The sequence below is a fragment of the Vidua macroura genome, chromosome 1 (assembly GCF_024509145.1).
Source record: "Vidua macroura isolate BioBank_ID:100142 chromosome 1, ASM2450914v1, whole genome shotgun sequence".
Lineage (NCBI taxonomy): Eukaryota > Metazoa > Chordata > Aves > Passeriformes > Viduidae > Vidua > Vidua macroura.
This window is the reverse complement of record NC_071571.1, coordinates 9,783,745-9,801,158: the sequence shown is the minus strand read 5'-3', so window position 1 is coordinate 9,801,158 and position 17,414 is coordinate 9,783,745. Positions and strand designations below refer to the sequence as shown.

Sequence of the window (17,414 nt, the reverse complement as noted above, 5' to 3'; positions counted from 1 at the left end):
TCCTCTGGGTTCTTTTAACTTTGTTCCCTATTTTCAGAGTGTAAAAAAAAAGTTAATATGTAACTGCTACTGCTAATATTGATGATTGTAGAAAACTGACTGCTGGGGGCGGGAAAGGGGGAAGCAAAGGAAGAGGCATTTTTGCATTTGAGAAACATTCTTGCCATAGTTCAATGGGAGCTTGTGGCTGACTTCAGAGATAAAATTTAACCCCTTATACTTGGTCTTAGTCAGTTGACAAGTACGTACAAACCCGTGATACCTTGCTTCGTATTCATATTTACAGAATAAATTAAGGATGCTGTAAAAGTTTCCACTTGTGGAATATTTTCCTTTATCATGTAGCAGAAAAGTAAATCAAGCATGCAATTATAAGCAAAAAAACTCCATCTCTATATTTTCTTGGAAAAAACAAAAACACACAAAAACCCAACCAATAAAAAAACCAAAGCCCAAATACACCATTAAATGTAAGTATGACTTTTAAGGGCTAAATTGTATCCACTAAGTATAAACATCTATGGATACTGAAATATTTATAAGCCTTCTAATGGATTACTTGTCTGGTTTTGGCAGAACAATAATAATCTATAAACACCTGGTTTGGGGAAGCTCCCAATTTCAATCCAGGCTGTGGGATGAGCAGATTGAGAGCAGCCCTGCCCAGAAGGATTTGGGGGTGCTGCTGGGTGAGAGGCTGGACATGACCCAGCCACGGGCACTCACAGCCCAGAAACCCAAACGTGTCCTGGGCTGCATCCAAAGCCCCGTGGGCAGCAGGGCAGGGAGGGGATTCTGTCCCTCAGCTCCTCTCTAGTGAGACCCCAACTGGAATATTGCATCCAACTCTGGGGTGCCCAGGAGAAGAAAGACATGGACCTCTTGTAGTGAGTCCAAAGGGGGCCACCAAGATGATAAGAAGGATGGAGCACCTCTCCTACAAGGGAAGGCTGGGAGAATTGGAATTGTTCATCCTGGAGAAGAGAAGTGACCTTATTGTGGCCTTCCACGACCTGAGGGGAGCCTGCAAGAAAGCTCGAGAGGGACTTTTTGCAAGGTTGTGTGGGGTCAGGACAAAGCATGCAAACTAAAAGAAAGTAAATTTAGATTAGATATTGGGAAAAAATACTTTACAGTGGTGAGTCACAGGAACAGGTTGCCCAGAGAAATTGTGGATGCCCCATCCCTGGCAGTGTTCAAGGCCAGACTGGATGGAGCTCTGAGCCACCTGGACTAGGGGAAGATGTCCTTGCCCATGGCAAGCGATTTGGAACTAGATGATCTTAAAGGTCCCTTCCAACCCAAACTTTCCTATAATTCTATGATTTTATATTTTCTTCCCTGAACAAATAAAAATGGGCATAAAAGCCATTTTGGATTAACTCAAAGAGCTCTTTAGCCACAGTGGTGACAGTGTATAAACACATGGAACTGGGCATCTGCTTAGGAAGAGATCTCTACAGAAATGCTCTCCTATGTATAGAGACTGAAGGACAAAATAACCTTTTAACTGGATTTTATTTTTAACAACAATATAGCAAATACATATAACTAAATAAGCAAATATGACAGCAATGCCAAAAACTGGATAGAAGACACAGCTTTTTTTCAAGTTCTGTTTTTCTTGTCTACTCTTTAGAACATGCATCTGTATGTATTTATTGGGGAAAAAAAAAAAAACCCACAGTTAAAAATACCAGTTTAAAATACCAGGTTTGGCTGCTAATAGCTTTTCTTCTTAGCCTTATGATGATATACTAGTCAGGCATCATTAAGATGAGAAAAAATATAGATGTGGGAAAGTGCCACTAGAGGGTTTGGAAAGAACTTTTCAAACCTTAAATCTAGGGATCAAACTGAAGTTTAACTGCTGCATGAGAATACAAGGTAGAATAGCACCTTTGGAATAACAATACTAAAATTTGTACATGCTTAAATGTATCCATCATATATTAAAATAAATTACAATGTGTCACCAATGTAGTGGAGAAAATGAATACACCAGTGGTTTGACTGCTTTTATAAAATGTGTGTTAGACTCAAGAGAATACAGGCAATAAAATGACACATATCTGTTGTGTAAAGCCAGCATAAGAGGATGCCCTAGATTTTCTTTCCAAGAAAAGTGTTGTAAATGCTTTGATTGGTAGCCCTGAGAATTTTATTACAATTTTAGCTTTTACAGGTTTTTCTCTTGTCTGGCTTGGTACATATATCTACTTCTCCACCTTCACTGTTATCTTAAAAACAGGAAGATAAAATAGCACAGCTTTTTATGTGCTGCAGTAATAAACTTATTTTGTTTGTTCATTTTTATCTTCTCATGTTCCTGTAAGCCTGTGAAGCAACATTGCATTTTTGTTCACCTCTGTGGAATGACACATCACAGTATTAGACCAAAAAGTTACTGGAAATATTACCCCTTAGCAGGACAACAGGACAACATGGCAACTTTCTACCAGGCTTAAAAATCAAGACTCTTCTATTGTTAGGAGAAAAAAACACTTTTTTTTTTTTTTTCTGTATGAAGAAATTAACTTTTTAGGATCTAGGCTTTGTAGGGTTCCCCCCCCCCCCTCCACCTCCCCTTTTTAAACCACTTTTTGCTGAGGCCTTTTGAAGATGAGAAGAAAATTTAAATATTTCTATTAGGAGACATGCATAAATGATCTGCAAAGTGTCAAAATGCTTTTGTTAGTCCTCCAGGTTCATAAACAAAAACAGGAAAAATGTGGATCTCTGCAGTAAAGTTTTTGGATTTTGTTTTGAACTTGTAAGAATCCAATGAGGGAAAAAAAAATGAGACTATAATTATTGTGAAAACTTGTTAAGAAACACATCTTAGTGGAAAGTATTTCTGTCTTCAGGAACAATAAATATTTGAGGATCTTGTCATGAGAGTACAATTTATGCATTCAGTGAAACTGAAGCCAGCCTGGCTGATAGCAGGGATCAGACATACATAGATTTTCTCCAAACAACAGAAGCTCAGGTATGTTAGAGTTTTTTTTATCTTCTTTGTGCTATATATTAGATAATTTGAAGCAGGCAAAAAATATTTTTGGCTTATGCTAGATAACCTAGAGCAGGTTGAGAGAGGTGCATAAAATCAAACACAGAAGTAGAGAGTATTCCATCATGAGAATATACTTGGATAAAATTTCATGTAAATTATATTTTCATTAATAATTCATTTTTTTTAAGGATGATGTTCCTTAGCAAAAATTCTCAGATTTCTATTTAATAAAGATGTCTCTTCAATGGCAAAAAAGTCTAGAAAGAACCATTAGACTGAAATAAACCTGTTTGGTAAAATTAGGTGTAACACCACATATTGTCCTTCAGGGAAATAACCTGTTACTGAAAATGGTCATGAAGTAACAATTAAAATTACTTCCAAAACATGTTTTCTTGTGTGAACTCCAAAGAAGTTGGGAAAATTAGGTTTTCTTTTTTACCACATAAACTGAATTTTCCCAATTTTTCGCATGGTCAGTAATGATGTACAAACAAGATCTTTCAGGAAGTTATTTGGGAGAGTAGTGCTGGTATTTACTGGAAAACAAATCATCATGGCAATCTGCTGGTGATGCAATGTAAAGGTAAACATAGGATGAAACTACTTTGCAATGAAAGACATAGCATTTGAAAGGGCAAAAAGGAGACGCAAACACATATGGCTAAGAATGGGTAAAAAGGGATGTTGCTAACAAAAAGTATTAATTAAGATTCCAATAATGCAACAGGTTTTAAAAAGGCAAGATGTGGAAAGAATAAATGTTATCTAAATGAAATAAATATAATCAGCTGTGTAGCTGATACAATTGATTAGAGGATGCTTAAGAAGAAGCCAGAGAAATCTCTGGGCCATAAATGATTATCTTCAGGAGTTCCTGATGCACAAAGGATTACCATTTTAAACTACGTATTTTTAAATTTTACTTTTTTTCTTATTTTCATATTTTTAAATATTAAAATACAGGATCAGGAAATATGTGAATTTACATTTCCAAGATTCTTGAGCAAGTTATTAAACTCTATCTGCACCAAAAGATTAGAATAAACAAATAACTAGTGTTTATCTAGAACATTTTATTTAAAATTTTATAATGGAGTAATCCTAATTTATTCCCTAGCAGCAGACTTTATATCTTGATTTTAACAAGATTCCTTTGTCTCTATACAACAATGGCTATGCTAATTTCATACCACCCAATTTCTTCATCAAAATATTGTGTGAGCCCAAGTCAGTAATCTACAAAATTTCTTAGAAGTCAGTGGTAAACTCTTTATCAGAACTTCCTCTTGATGTTGCAGATAAACACTATCAAATTCATGCTACAAGATCTTACTTCTGTTTTCCTATTTGATTGGCACATAATCACACACTTTTAGTTCTAATTAATCAAACTTCCACACTGATTAATGAATTACTCTGTGCAGGATCAGTACTAGGCTGCCTGGTCTACAATTATATTATGTTTGTCATGCTAAATGCTACTACAAGATTAGTTTTTATTTCCTGTTCTGTTTCTCCATTGTATTAAATTTGACTGCATGGGGAACTTCTCTAAATTCTATAACCAGCTGATTTTCAAAATACATGCTGGACATACATGAGAGCAGAATAATATGTACTTTATGGTAAAGTATTACTTGCCAAATATCACATTAATTCAATCACTTTTTCCCCTCTCATTTTGAATTTCCATTTTAACTTGTGGTACAGTTGTATTCTGACTCAGACACTGTGAGGCCGGATAGGGAAATAAAATGGACAATGGACACCAAGGCTGAGAACAAAATACTTGAAAAAAATGAGAGAGTATTAATAGTTGGTTGTAATGGACACAACATACAATGTAGCCATTTGTATTAGGTGTTGCTGAAACTCAAGAGTGATTGACATTCAAGTCACATTAAAAGCAGAGTAATTGGAAGAGGAATTCAATAAATGCAAAAAATCCCTCAGATTTACTGTAGTTAATTGGTGTCCAAAGGGTTCACAGCATCATACTTGATACCCTCAGTTTAAAGTCACAAGCTTTCCTAGGGACTTATGGTGCTTTTCATTCAGTTCCTTCACAGTCACAGCCTGTAGGTGTTTTGAGCTCTCCAGAAGACCCAAGGTAAATTATAATTTCAAAACTTGGATTACCACCTAGTTGTAAATCAGTGACTTTTTGATGATACATCTTTTTGTATCATTTGGTTGTTCTGAATATTCATCCTGAGTAATCTAAACACACAGATGGGGAACATACAGTGTCAGTGGTAACGAGGAAGTAAAGAAGAGCAGGAGTCTATGGCCAGAATTTAATTTAGAGTGGTCCACTGAGTCTGATGGCAGGCATGGAGGGTTTTTGGAAAGATGAGAAAACAGAATACCACATTCAGTTGTCAAAACATGGATTCTTTTTCCAATTCTGCTGTACCACACTAAGCAAACAGCTTTTCCTTTGATGCCATTGCCTTTTGGACTTTCCCTTTCTCTGGATAATTGAGATGAGGTTACTTTCACTTCCTAAGCAAATGAAGCTTATATAGCTTTCCTATTTGTCTACTTATGTGTGTTTTCATAGCTTTTCAGCCTATTGGCTAAAGTAATTATCCCCTCTTCACTGCCTGCAAATATGAAATCTCAAAGTCCTACACATTTTGTGAAAATTGGCATCTGAAGAGAGGAGAAAGGATCCTTATTCCCACTAAGTGAAAGGTTAGCTATTTGAAACCAAACCAAACAAAACAAACAAACAAAAAAAAACCCCCACCCAAAACAAATAAAAAACCCACACAAATTCCTGGTAAATACTGAGTTTAATCTGTGTGTACCAGCAAACTGATTAGGACCTGATAGCTAAGGACAAGCAACAGCTGCCTCTTATGAAACTCGTGGCTGCGTCAAAGTTGTTTGAAAAGGTAAAGAAATGAGAGGAGGAATGATGTGAGAACCAGGCGTTAAAGGGATACAGAACACGAGCCTGTTATAAAATCAGCTTTTTTAACACATCCCGAGACAGCGAGTGCCACCCTCGGTACTCGTGTGTGTTAGAAGATGACAGAGGAGGCAGCTTTATGTGAGGATGTGTGAGCAAAACTTCAGGAAACACCTGTTGTAACTAAGGCACGGAGTGACCAGCGTCTGGCTGCTCTGAGGCGTTGATCAGTCTCTCCTTTAATAATACCCATCAACAGGGAATAAAGCGAGACACGAAGGTTGTTATCGAAGGGCGTAACAGGTAGAAACCGTCCAGCCGCGTAAGTGACTGAAGAGAACGGGAGACGGTGTGGTTTGCCCGTGAGGAAGCGCACACACGCCTTGGCACGCTCGTTCTGCTCCTGCCACCCACCGAGAGCCCCTTTCCTGGCGGTGGCCCCCAGAGCCGCGCTCCTCTTCCCTCGTTCCCGGAGGCCGCGCGGCGATGGCCGTGGCCCCGAGCGCAGCCGGGCAGGCGCCCCGAGCGGCCGCGGGTCCCGGCGGCAGCGCGAACCCGCGCTTCCCGGGCAGGCCTGCGAGGGAGGGATGAGCGAGCGGCGGAGGGAGGGGAAGAGGCTGCCCGGGGCGGGGGAGGCGGCGAACAGAGGCGTTCGTGCGGCGGCCGGGCGCCAATAGCGGCGGTCGGGGCCGAGCCGCCTCCTCCGGGCGGCAGCGGCGGTCGGAGCTGGGCCAGCCGAGCCCGGAAGCGGCGGCGGGTGGTGCCGGAGCGCGGTGAGCGGGGCCGGGCGCGGGATGCGAGGAGGCGCCGCCGCCGCCCTGCCCCCTGCCCGCTCGCAGCCAGCGCCCCAGGAGGAGGAGCAGCGGGAGGAGCGGCAGCAGCAGTAGGAGCCGCCGCTGCAGTAGCATGAGCGGGGCAGCCGCTAAGCAGCCACCCGGCGCGGGGTCCGCCGCGGATCCCGCCGCGGAGAACGCGGCGGCTGCGGACCCCGTGCCGGAGTCGCCTCCACCGCTGCTGAGCGTGGACGTGACGGGATTGGTGTCGCAGTTTGCGAGGAGCTTCGTGCTGATCTTCCCCGTGTATGTGCTGGGCTACCTGGGGCTGAGCTTCAGCTGGGTGCTTATCGCCCTGTGCGGGCTCTTCTGGATCCGCAGGCACCGCGGCGGCAAGAGCTCCCGCCTGGGCCGGGCGCTCGCCTTCCTGGAGGACGAGGAGGAGGCGGTGCGGCTCAGCGTCTCCTCCGCGGATCTGCCTGCGTGGGTGAGTGGCCAACACCCTTCGGCGCTGCCGCGAGCACCCGCGCCCGGCGGGCCGGGGCCTGTTACCTCCCCGGGACCCGAGTGACACCAGCCCCGCCGCGCTCCCCCCGCCCCAGAGCGCCACAGGCCGGAGCCCCAGAGCCGGCCTGGCGGCAGGGGTGAGGGCAGTGCATCTCCCGCGCCCCATGGCTGCTTGTCCCGGTTCGCCAGCCCCTTCCGAGACGGTGCAGCGGCGGGAGCGGGCGGGCAGCGTGTCCCTTTCCCCGTTCTCCTTCCGCCGGGGTGGCCTGTCCGTGTCTCCGCCGCCCGCTCCGGTGCGCCCGCGGCGCTGACGGCGGTGACAGCCTGAGCCTGCCGTGGCCGGGGTTCCGCTCGCAGAAATAAACTTTACTGCAGGGTTTGGGTTTCCTTCCCCTCAGGTGCCAGTGACGCGCACGGCTTGGTTCTAGCGCGGTCTCTTGCAGAACGCGGATGTCGCGGCTTGGGCCGTTCCTTACAAAGTTGGGATGAGAGGGAAATAGAATCGGGCGCTGAATGCTGTTAGATCTCTCAAGCAGTGTTGCCAAACGGGGGATGAACCAGAAGTGAGGTGGTGTTTCTGAGTGGTTTCAGGGCTGTGACATGAGGACTAAGGTACAAGGGCCGTGGTGGCTTTATTTGTGCATTGATATGGTGGGTTTTTTTCAAGGCTTTCTCCAAATCTTTCTTTGAAAGTTTTAGGCTTTCTACAAGGTCTTCAGAACTAATGTTACTTACTTTTTTTTTGTTTTACCTTAAATCCAGCTTCAAAGTTGAATACCTTCTGTCTGTAATTTCTCCTTTGGAGGATTAATGATGTTTTTGATGCAGCTGCCAAGTGCCAGTGTGCATCCGGGCCTGCCTGTGCCCTGCCGTGCCCCCGTGGTGCTCTGTGCAGAGCTTGCTGCTCTCTTAGTGCCCATACCCAAAGTCCTGAGGGTTTCTGCTGCTTCTTTCCGTGTGATTCCTTTATTGACTACTCTCTGCTCCTGACCTACAGTCACCCACATCTCTCCTAGGGACTCTTTGCAGTGACTGTGCATCCAGCAGTATTGAGATGATAGGAGTCCAAATAGCTGTTTTCATGTGATCAGATTGCAATACCTGGGACCTGTTCTAGCTCTACTAAGGGAGTTATAGGAGAGAATAGAGTGGGTAGGTGTGAGACTGGAATCTTTTACTCCTCTTCCATCATATCTTTTGCCAAAGTTCTGGTGGAAGATTGTGATAAAAATAAGTGCACTGTACAGGAGAGATTAAATGTTTTTACCTCTTGAAGCAGAGATGTGAGTCTCAAATAACAGCTCTTACATTACCTGTGTGTTATGTTTGGTTTTTCCTGTAATCACATGACAATATAATGGACATGTTCTGATGCTGCATTTAAAATGAATTAATTGAAGCTAGATTTGAAGTGGAGGCTTGTATATAGTAACAATCTGCTGGTAACTAAGTTGTAGATATTCAAGCTTAGTGCTGTGTGTAAGTTTTATTTGAGTTTCAATTTGTTACCTTTGATAAAATGGCAATTAATTTCTGGCTGGAGTTGTCCAAATAACTAAAGATTTGGAAAGGGGCCTCCTGATTGAAGTCAGAGACAAAAAAAAAAGTTGAGTGCTGGCTGCAAGCACCTGCATATATCCTATGGCATAGTGAGAAAGCAACTGATCAATATGCAGGGTGTCCCAAAAGTGTAACCCTCTCAGACACCAGTTGGCAAATGCATGTAGATCTTTTTTTTTTTGCTGTAGATTTTTTTTGGTTATTTTTTCTTCCTTCTTTATCCATGTTCTTAAATTTTAAAGGTCTTGGTTCTTTTCTTTCTACTGACGTATTTGCTATGTTCTGGAAACATCCTTCTTTCAAATAAAAGTAGCTTCCAGAATAAATGTAATCTGGAAATCAGAAGACTTCTGAAAACTGAAGACCTGCTTAAATCAAAAGTGGTCTTCAATGTCTGCTGTCATAGTCCTTAAGGTTTATATGAGTCTTACGGTGCTTCCATAATGCATCTTGGAAAACTGCTGGTTTTCTTCCTTCTGTATTATGTGTATTTTCCTGGAGGTTTGTAAATTTCAGTCATATTTGAAATAACAGCTACTGGATGGAACCTGACATCTCTAATAGGGATCAGCTTTATCCATGTCAGTGTGAACTCCAAACTGAAGTGTCTTCTGTTGGTTTCCGTTATGAAAATAAATTTTAAATTGCTTGAGTAGGACAATGCTGTGTTAAATACAGGAAACTTTGTACTGTTTTGAGACTGATCCTGAGGTGTAATAAACCATTTTTCAACTAAAGTTATGTGGTAGCTCAAAGATTTATTTGACATGTGGTATCTTCCTGTGCCCTTGATTGGAGAAGAGCTTTAGCTTTGTGTGTTAGGTATGATTCCCTTTCCCCACACACCTTGATATTGTCTGTTGCTTTAGTGGTTCATATTAAATATTCAGTAATACTGCATTGAGTTATTTATTTTTAAGAAAGTGATTATTTCAAGAGAATGTTTTTCTGCTGGCAATATGCTCAGTTGCAGTTTGAAAACTGTACAGTTGGGCCTAGATAGAGTTTGTAATGTTAATTATTAGTTTCCTAAATTAGATCTACTTCTTCCATGAGCGGGTGGTTATAAATCAGGAATATTCTGTACTGTGTATTTAAAATGAATTAATTCAACATGAATACAAGTTATGTTACTTAAAATGTCAACGCAGAATTAAGTATGCACTGAAAAATACCACATTTACTGTCTTAAAAAAAAAAGTTAAGACCTGTACTCATAGACTTGCTAACATGTAGTTATAACTGTGCTGCATGTTTGAAAGGTGTCATGGATTATATGGGGTAGGAGGGACCAGAGGTGGGTGCTTTTCCAAATAATTTAGAACTAGGCAGCAGAGCTTACAATGAGAAAGAGCTGGAGATCAAAGTTGTCTTTAAATAGAGACATTTTAAGACACAAAAAAGTCTTTAGAGAAAGACATTTCCCCTTTATTTGCAGCATTTTTATGCACCAGATGTATTTTATACTGGAATGAATGTAATTTAGACACAAACATTTATATAAGGAAAGTGGCAGTTTAAGTATCACTGCATAGAGGGGGAAAGGTAGGAAACTAGGACTCCTAAGTTTTTAAAGGACAGGTATCATGTTGCCTTTTATTTTAAAAATGGTAATGGAATTTCATAATCTAATAATAACAAATTTACTTTGTTCTTTCTCAGAACAGCCAAAAAAGTTAATCTAATTTTTCCATTTTAGCAGTGGTTCTTGTTGCTTAGTGCCACTTTCATAACATGCCAACATATCACGTTCAACATGTTTTTGGATTAGTGAAACTTTGGCTCCTGTTCTGTTCAATATACAGGTAAAAAGCCATGCTGGATTTGTTTTCCCCAAATTAAATGTAAATTTGGCCTGGTACCAGGAGCTATATCTATGTGCAGTCTGTCAACAATCAGCAGGTGACCAAAATAGGAACAAATCTTAGCATTTTTTAAGGAATTTATTCTGAAAACAGATTTAGACAATTTTTTGTATTCCTAAGTATGTATTATACAGAAACTGAAATACTGTATGTGATTGTAGTAAAAGTAGTGGCATGCTAGAACATTAATTACAAGTCTGCTGTGCCATTTTGGGTCCTACACACTTGCTTAAGTTTCTGCTCTAGTTTGGAGTGATTTTTATGTTCTTGGATTTTTTTTTCTCTTGTTTTATTTTCTCATCTACTTAAGAAAAAGGAAAAAGCATGCCTAAATCTAAATAGGTGTCATCACTTTTTAAATTAAACTTTCTTGGAGTACTATTGTAAAGAAATCTATGAAGTTTTTGCAGGTCACCACTGAACTGCTGTACCACTGAACTGCTGTACCTAGAGAAAAGAGATAATGTTTAATTATACAGTTAGAACAACAAAGACTTTGGTTTTTACTGGTATTGGAAAGGCAGAGCCAGTGTTTGTGGAAGAAGAGTGGTTTGGTAGCTCTAATTGCAGGATCACACCTGTACTGAGTGATGTTTGCAGAGAAGGTTAAGGTGGCTCTTGTGTGTAGTTGATATGAAGATTTCTTAATGATACAGAATCAAACTTGCCATCTAGATCTTAGATGGATGGTTCAGGACAGGAATCTCCAAAGAATCCCTGCTGATGGATGTTATGTACTCAGTAAACCTGATAAACAGGTGGACTTCTGCAATACAATGTGTGTTATTTGCTGTAGAAGAAAAAGATGCTCCCCTTCTCCTTACACCTTTGGTTGCTGCTGTTACTGCTGCAGCTGTAGGAACTGTAGGAGGATTTTTTTGAAGACACTGAGACATTGTGACACATTCTTCTGATCTGTTCTCCAGCTTAGTTGAGCATGTTAGATGGAATTCACCAAGGGGTGATTTATAAGGAAAACAACTCCCATGTACAGTAACTTAGTGTTAAGCAGGATCTCATCAGTTTGGGTGGTGAGTACTGCAGGTGACCATTGCTGTGGGCTGCCAGCCTGCATCTGGAAAGGGTGAAGAGGTGTGAGTAAGAATAGAATAGTAACTTGTGAGTAGTTAACAACTGAACTCTGTGTCCTTCTTCTGCCTGATTATTTTTCGTTTTAAACTGCATTCTGTTCTAGCTGATTCATAGTATATGAATATGCACATTTGTGTATTGTGGGTTGTGTGTGTTTTTGTGGTTTGGCTTTCTTCTTAAAGGAAGAAGTTCAATTTGTTTCAGTATTCTTGAAATTTAGGTAACCCAAGTGACATCCTAAGAGTACCCCATCATTACGAGAAATGTAAATTATGAGTTTGGGAATGGAGAACCAAACGGGAAAAAAAGAGTTATTAGAAATTGATCCTATCTCCCTGTTTCTCAGAGTTTTCAAGTTGAGTGTGTTGAAGCTATGCTGAGACAACGTCTGTCCCAAAACACCTTGTCTCACATAGTAATGTGGTGAGCCTCGCTATGTGATTCATATATAAAGATCCCTTTCCAAAATATTTATGGTAGAAACGCACATGCTGAGTTGATGTTTATGAATGTGATATCAAACTACTAAAGAAAAACATCAGCCTGAAAGTATTAGTACACTTCTTGAACACTTTGTAGGTGACACAGGCTTTCTAAATATGTACTTATAATACATTATTTTTTCATCTAACAAATTATTATGTAGAAATTAACTAGTGAGTTTTGGGACTACTGTAAATGTTATTTAAATATGCAGTTTGAATAATTAAGGAAGATGTGTACAGGTCTCTTTAGTTTTTTGTTTGCTCATTTGGTATTATTTTTATTTTGCATTTTAGTCTGCTAGTGTTGTTTCTGTGCCCAAGTGCCTTTGCATATAAGGACTGGCCCATTGTAAATCATATTTGAGAATGCAGGAGTCAGAAAGATCTTGTCTGTAGAGACTCAGGATTTGTGGAAGAAAAAGAAATCTAGGCTAACAGTCAACCTTTTCTACCTCTTCTACAAGATTCTTCTCACTTTAAATTGCAAATGCTTTTTGAGATTGTTGGCATATCATAGTGTAGTGGGGTATGCCATCTAAGATTTTTTTATTTATTTATTTTTTAACATGAGAGCTTTCTGGGAAATAAACTTGAATCAGGATTATTGTCAAAACATTTTCATTGCAGTTTATAGTAATGAAAGCCTGTTTTATACATTTGAAATGTTAAAAACAATTCTTTGGTGTCCTGTTCTTCAAAATGAAAGAAGAGGTGGCATGTTGTTTCTGGTAAGATAAATTTCTTTGACTTAAACTTTAATATAAACCAAATTATTTCTCTCCTATTTATCAATTCATCACTAATTCTCTAGTTGCTGAAGCTGTCTTTGGCATAGCTTCCTTTGAGCTTTGCTGGCCATTTACCCATACTGAATCTGTTTATTTAAAAAAAAACTTTCTTTCAAATAATAGCAAGTTTTAAAAGAACACAAATTTCTAAATATCCTCTGTAGTGTCTGAAATGAGTTTCTCAGAGTCTTATAACTGTATATAAGATTCTGAAAGCAAAAATTAATGATTATGAATTAATCTATACCACTGATTTGGTATGTTCTGATATGTAGATAAAAGGAAATAAATAAAAGAATATGATTCTTCAGGATGTACTACAGAAATGATACATTTGGTATAAGACATTGCTAGTTTAGATAGAGTTGTTTGACCTGAGGTAGCTTGTCTTTGTCTTTGCTTTTCTCTACTCTTGGACAGTATAAATTAAATCTGATACTACCCTTTCCTAAGGGAGTGGAGAATGGACACCCCACCAGCACGGCTGGAGCTTTCCTGTGACCTAGCAGGGGCCAGCTTCTAAGGGTTATGTGCCAAGCTTGAAAGGGCAGCAGAATTTCAAATGTAAGATGCGTAGGGCTGCTTTTGCACATTCAAGGTAAGTACTGTGCCACTTCAAAGAAGAAAATTAAATCCTTATCTTTCGCTGCTGTTTTTGAACACTTAATGAAAATAAAGGATATCCAGAGGTGGTGTGTTCAACATAGAATGAAATGTGAATAACACTGGGGAAACAGTGTTTTGATAAGAATAGGGGGAGAGTGTTTTTATTTGAAACAACTGTTTTAATTCAGTAAATGCTGAAACTGAACTGTTTAGAGAAATCTGACACTTTATCATTTGTATAGCTTTTAGATAGTATGGCATCATTGATTCTGGGTAGGACTTTTTTCATTTGAATGAGGAGAGAGTTCTGTGAAGTTGAGAAAGAAAATGTTTGATAAGAAACAAGAGGGAGGAATTAAACCAATAATTTGCTGAAAGTGCGTGAAATGGTGAAACCCAGTTGCCAGATTTATTTGTTTTTTTTTCTGAGCTGGCAATAATGGATCATCAGGAGTGGAAAGAGGGGTTGTACAAACTTGCCCCATCAGCTGGGAATATATCTGATAGTAGGCTTCTACTCCATTGAGTGGAATTAATTCAGATTTAACTTGCTTTGTAAAAACCTCATTACAAAAGTGAGGTTCAAGATTTAGGAGTAATTTCCTGGCTTCAGGGGCCTGTGTTAAACCAGCACACTAGCCTTGGGAAGTCTGTTCCATTTGCCTCAGCTTTGCAAGATACTTTTTGATCCCTTGTTCCTTTATAAAGGCCTTATCATTCCATCCCAATGTCAGGGTTCAGGTAAAAAGCTGTATCCCATCTCTTCTTGAATCCCATTAATAGGGTGCCTGGGAGAGGGAGGAAATGACATGTTCCTAAGCCTTCTTGTGCATCATTTGATCCCCATCCCCAACCTACTTCTAGTGTTTTATTCCCAACAGCTTTACCAAGCTTCATGTACCAGTCTTTTAGTCTTTGTTACATTGATGGAGTTTTATTTTCCTTTCATTTTAAATGGCACAGGGGTTTTTTTGGGTGGTTGGTTTGGTTTTGTTCTCTCTATGTGCTTCCTGTGCTACAGTTAAAAGTTAGAGCAGCAGCGAGAATATTAAAGCTTTATTCTACTTGGTCCTTATTTAGGATAATTTAAATTTTATTTGTAGGCTCTGCTCTGCATTCCTGTATTCATGCTTGTGGCAGAAAGGATAAGGGAGGTTAGTAAAGGGACTGATTCTGCAGTTTCAAAATGAAGTAAATGTGCACTCCTGACAAAAAGGATGTTCTGTATCCAACTGCACTTTCCCAGTGCCACCTTGTGCCAACATTAGAATTTACTTGGCCAACTAATTCTGAGTTTTCTGCCAAGTGTGGATGAGTTTCATGAGTTTACTATGAGACCACAAAAGTGCCAGTGCCTACAGAAGGGAAGTGGTGGAAGCCTGTGCTCAGGTTTAAAGTGAGATGGAGCAATGGCCTGCACAAAGAGGCTGTTCTTAGGAAAAGGGTAGAAAATAATGCTGCTAAGGTATCTTTGTGGGGAAGCAGAGTTTGAAAGGGATCTGTTTATAATGTCAATTTGTATATCTAACTTCTTTTATAACATTTATAGCATTTTTAAACATTTTATCTAATTATCAGGCATATAAACTCAGTATTTTGATTCAGCTTAAGAGTTGACCGTGTTTTTAGTACGTGATTAGGTTGGATCAACTCCAGAAGTCTTACCTGAATTATTCTATGATTTTCCTTTGTGTTTTAAGCTGTCATTTAAATTAGCTTTCAGTCTCCAGTTATAGTTTACAAATGATAAGAAATCTTTTCTGCATAAAATACAAGTATTTGCTTAAATATTAAGTGTACTAGCAAGAAAAAAATTTAAAGAGGCTATCTTTAGAAAGGTGTTTTGTTGGATGTAGTGACACCTTTTAAAGCATTCAGATGCCTGTCAGCTAAGTAGATAGTATTAAAAGTTCTGTGCAGCAAACGTTAAAACACACTATTTTTCAAATGGAACTCCTGTTATATAAATAACCTTTGTAAGATCAGAGTTCCCATATAATGAGTCGTTGCACAAAGTTTTGTCTGCTACACCCTGATGTGACTACAGAATTTTCCTTAAGACCTGAAAATCTGAAACAGGACTAATGGTTTTCAGCTGAAGCAGCCTGGATTTATGTACCATGAAGTTGTTACTATACTAGAAACACGAAACTAGTTTTACTTGGCTGAAAATAACTGTCATATGACAGACAAGAATTGCATTGTCATTTGGCTGTCCTTATCGTATAGCAGCATGGGTTGAGTTTACATTAGTTCAGTTGCAGCACTTTTACCTGAGAGATTTATATTTGCAGTGTAAATTGCATATTTTGGCATCTGCTTATGTGAAAATGTCAGTTGGAGTCTAGTACAGACTACACTATTGTTTTCATAACCTTTGTTTGCATTCCTTTAGTTAGATACTGGCTCAGTGAATTATCCAAGCAGACTGAAATAGTTTCCTCTGAGAAAATTTTGAAAGATGCAACACAGAATGTAAAATTAACTGTATTGACAATCCATTGTGTTGTATTCTGTCATTGTCAGGCATTAGTGGAAAGATGGGAAGAAGGTGAATGTTTAAGAATGCAGTACCTTCCTATTTCATTTTTAAAAGTAAACACTGGACATACTGAAGCATGAAGGTAGCTGTAAAACCTTGCTTGCTCAGATTTGAATTAATTATGCAGTGTTATGCTCCACAGATCTGCTCTTAAAGTTTGTAGGTGATATTTTTAAAAACAGCTTACAAAAACCAAATTAATTGTGTGGAGGAAAACTTTCTGGGGAGAGCTGAAATGGAACTTCACAGCTCAGAGAACTCACAGCTTGCTTTATATTTAAGCATTATTACTGCTTCTTTGTACTATGTGGTTCTTCATGCCTTATTTCAGATCTGCATAGCTTGATAGAAAAAAACCCATGTGTCTGTGCTTTCTCAGATGCCCTTCTTCATAGCATACTCTGTAGACTAGTGAATAAGTTTACAGCTTCATATCCAAAAGCTCGGTAAGAACTCCTGTGGTTTGTTTTTATTCTGCAGGGAAGAGTTTGAGAGCTCACAACTCTGAGCTGTGAGTTTTTGTGCAGACTTATAGGGCAAACTCTCAGGACTTTTTAGTATTTAGCATTTTTGAGCTCTCTACATGTTTCAAGCTGACTGTTAATGTAATGATACAAATGATTCAAATGAGGAAATGTCTTCTCTTCATTTATTAGTATTTCCTAATGCAGTAAGCTTGCTGGTCCAGAATTTTGAAACATTGTAGTTTATTTTGAGGGAAGTCTTCCCTCCTCCCCCAGGCTGTTGATTCAGCTTGCTAATTGTTGAACTAGAATGCTAAATTATCTCTTGTGTGTGGCTAGGAAGTTGCCTTAGTCTAGTAATAAATTTTATGATGCAGACTAAATTTGTATCTTAAAATGTGGTGTTCCTCACTCAATGACATTCTCCTAAAATACTTGAACTAGAAAAAGAATGCTTTTCCACCCACCCACCCTCTGCCAGTTAAATATCAAATGGCAGCCAGGAAATGATAAGAGAGTGTTTCATGGGGGGAACAGAAGACCAGTGCTCAGTCATCTGACTTGTATGTGTTAAAAGAATATTCTATAGAGATTTATATATTGGATTAAATTGTAGTAATTTCTTTTCTCTATTGTTCATACTAATCTTTATATTGCTTTATATTTTTGGGAAGATATTTGGACTTTTGAAAGTGTTTGGGTTTCTTTTTTCTCTTAAGGGTGTGCTAGGTATGAGGACAGTGTTGATGTGAATGTACCTAAACTGTCCATGTTCAGTTGATAAAATCACTTATTT

The 17,414-nt window shown here is 39.5% G+C and overlaps 1 protein-coding gene across 2 annotated transcripts in view; it reads left to right on the top strand.

Annotated features, from left to right (window-relative positions):
- Positions 1 to 6,754: 6,754 nt before the first annotated feature.
- The window catches only part of ESYT2 (extended synaptotagmin 2), an 80,531-nt gene continuing 69,871 nt past the window's right edge, over positions 6,755 to 17,414 (top strand). For both annotated transcript variants that reach the window (XM_053981931.1, XM_053981940.1), the window contains exon 1: positions 6,755 to 7,196. In XM_053981931.1, coding sequence (XP_053837906.1) covers positions 6,843 to 7,196 — 354 coding nt within the window. In that variant the 5' untranslated portion in view covers positions 6,755 to 6,842. The remainder of the gene's footprint in view (positions 7,197 to 17,414) is intronic.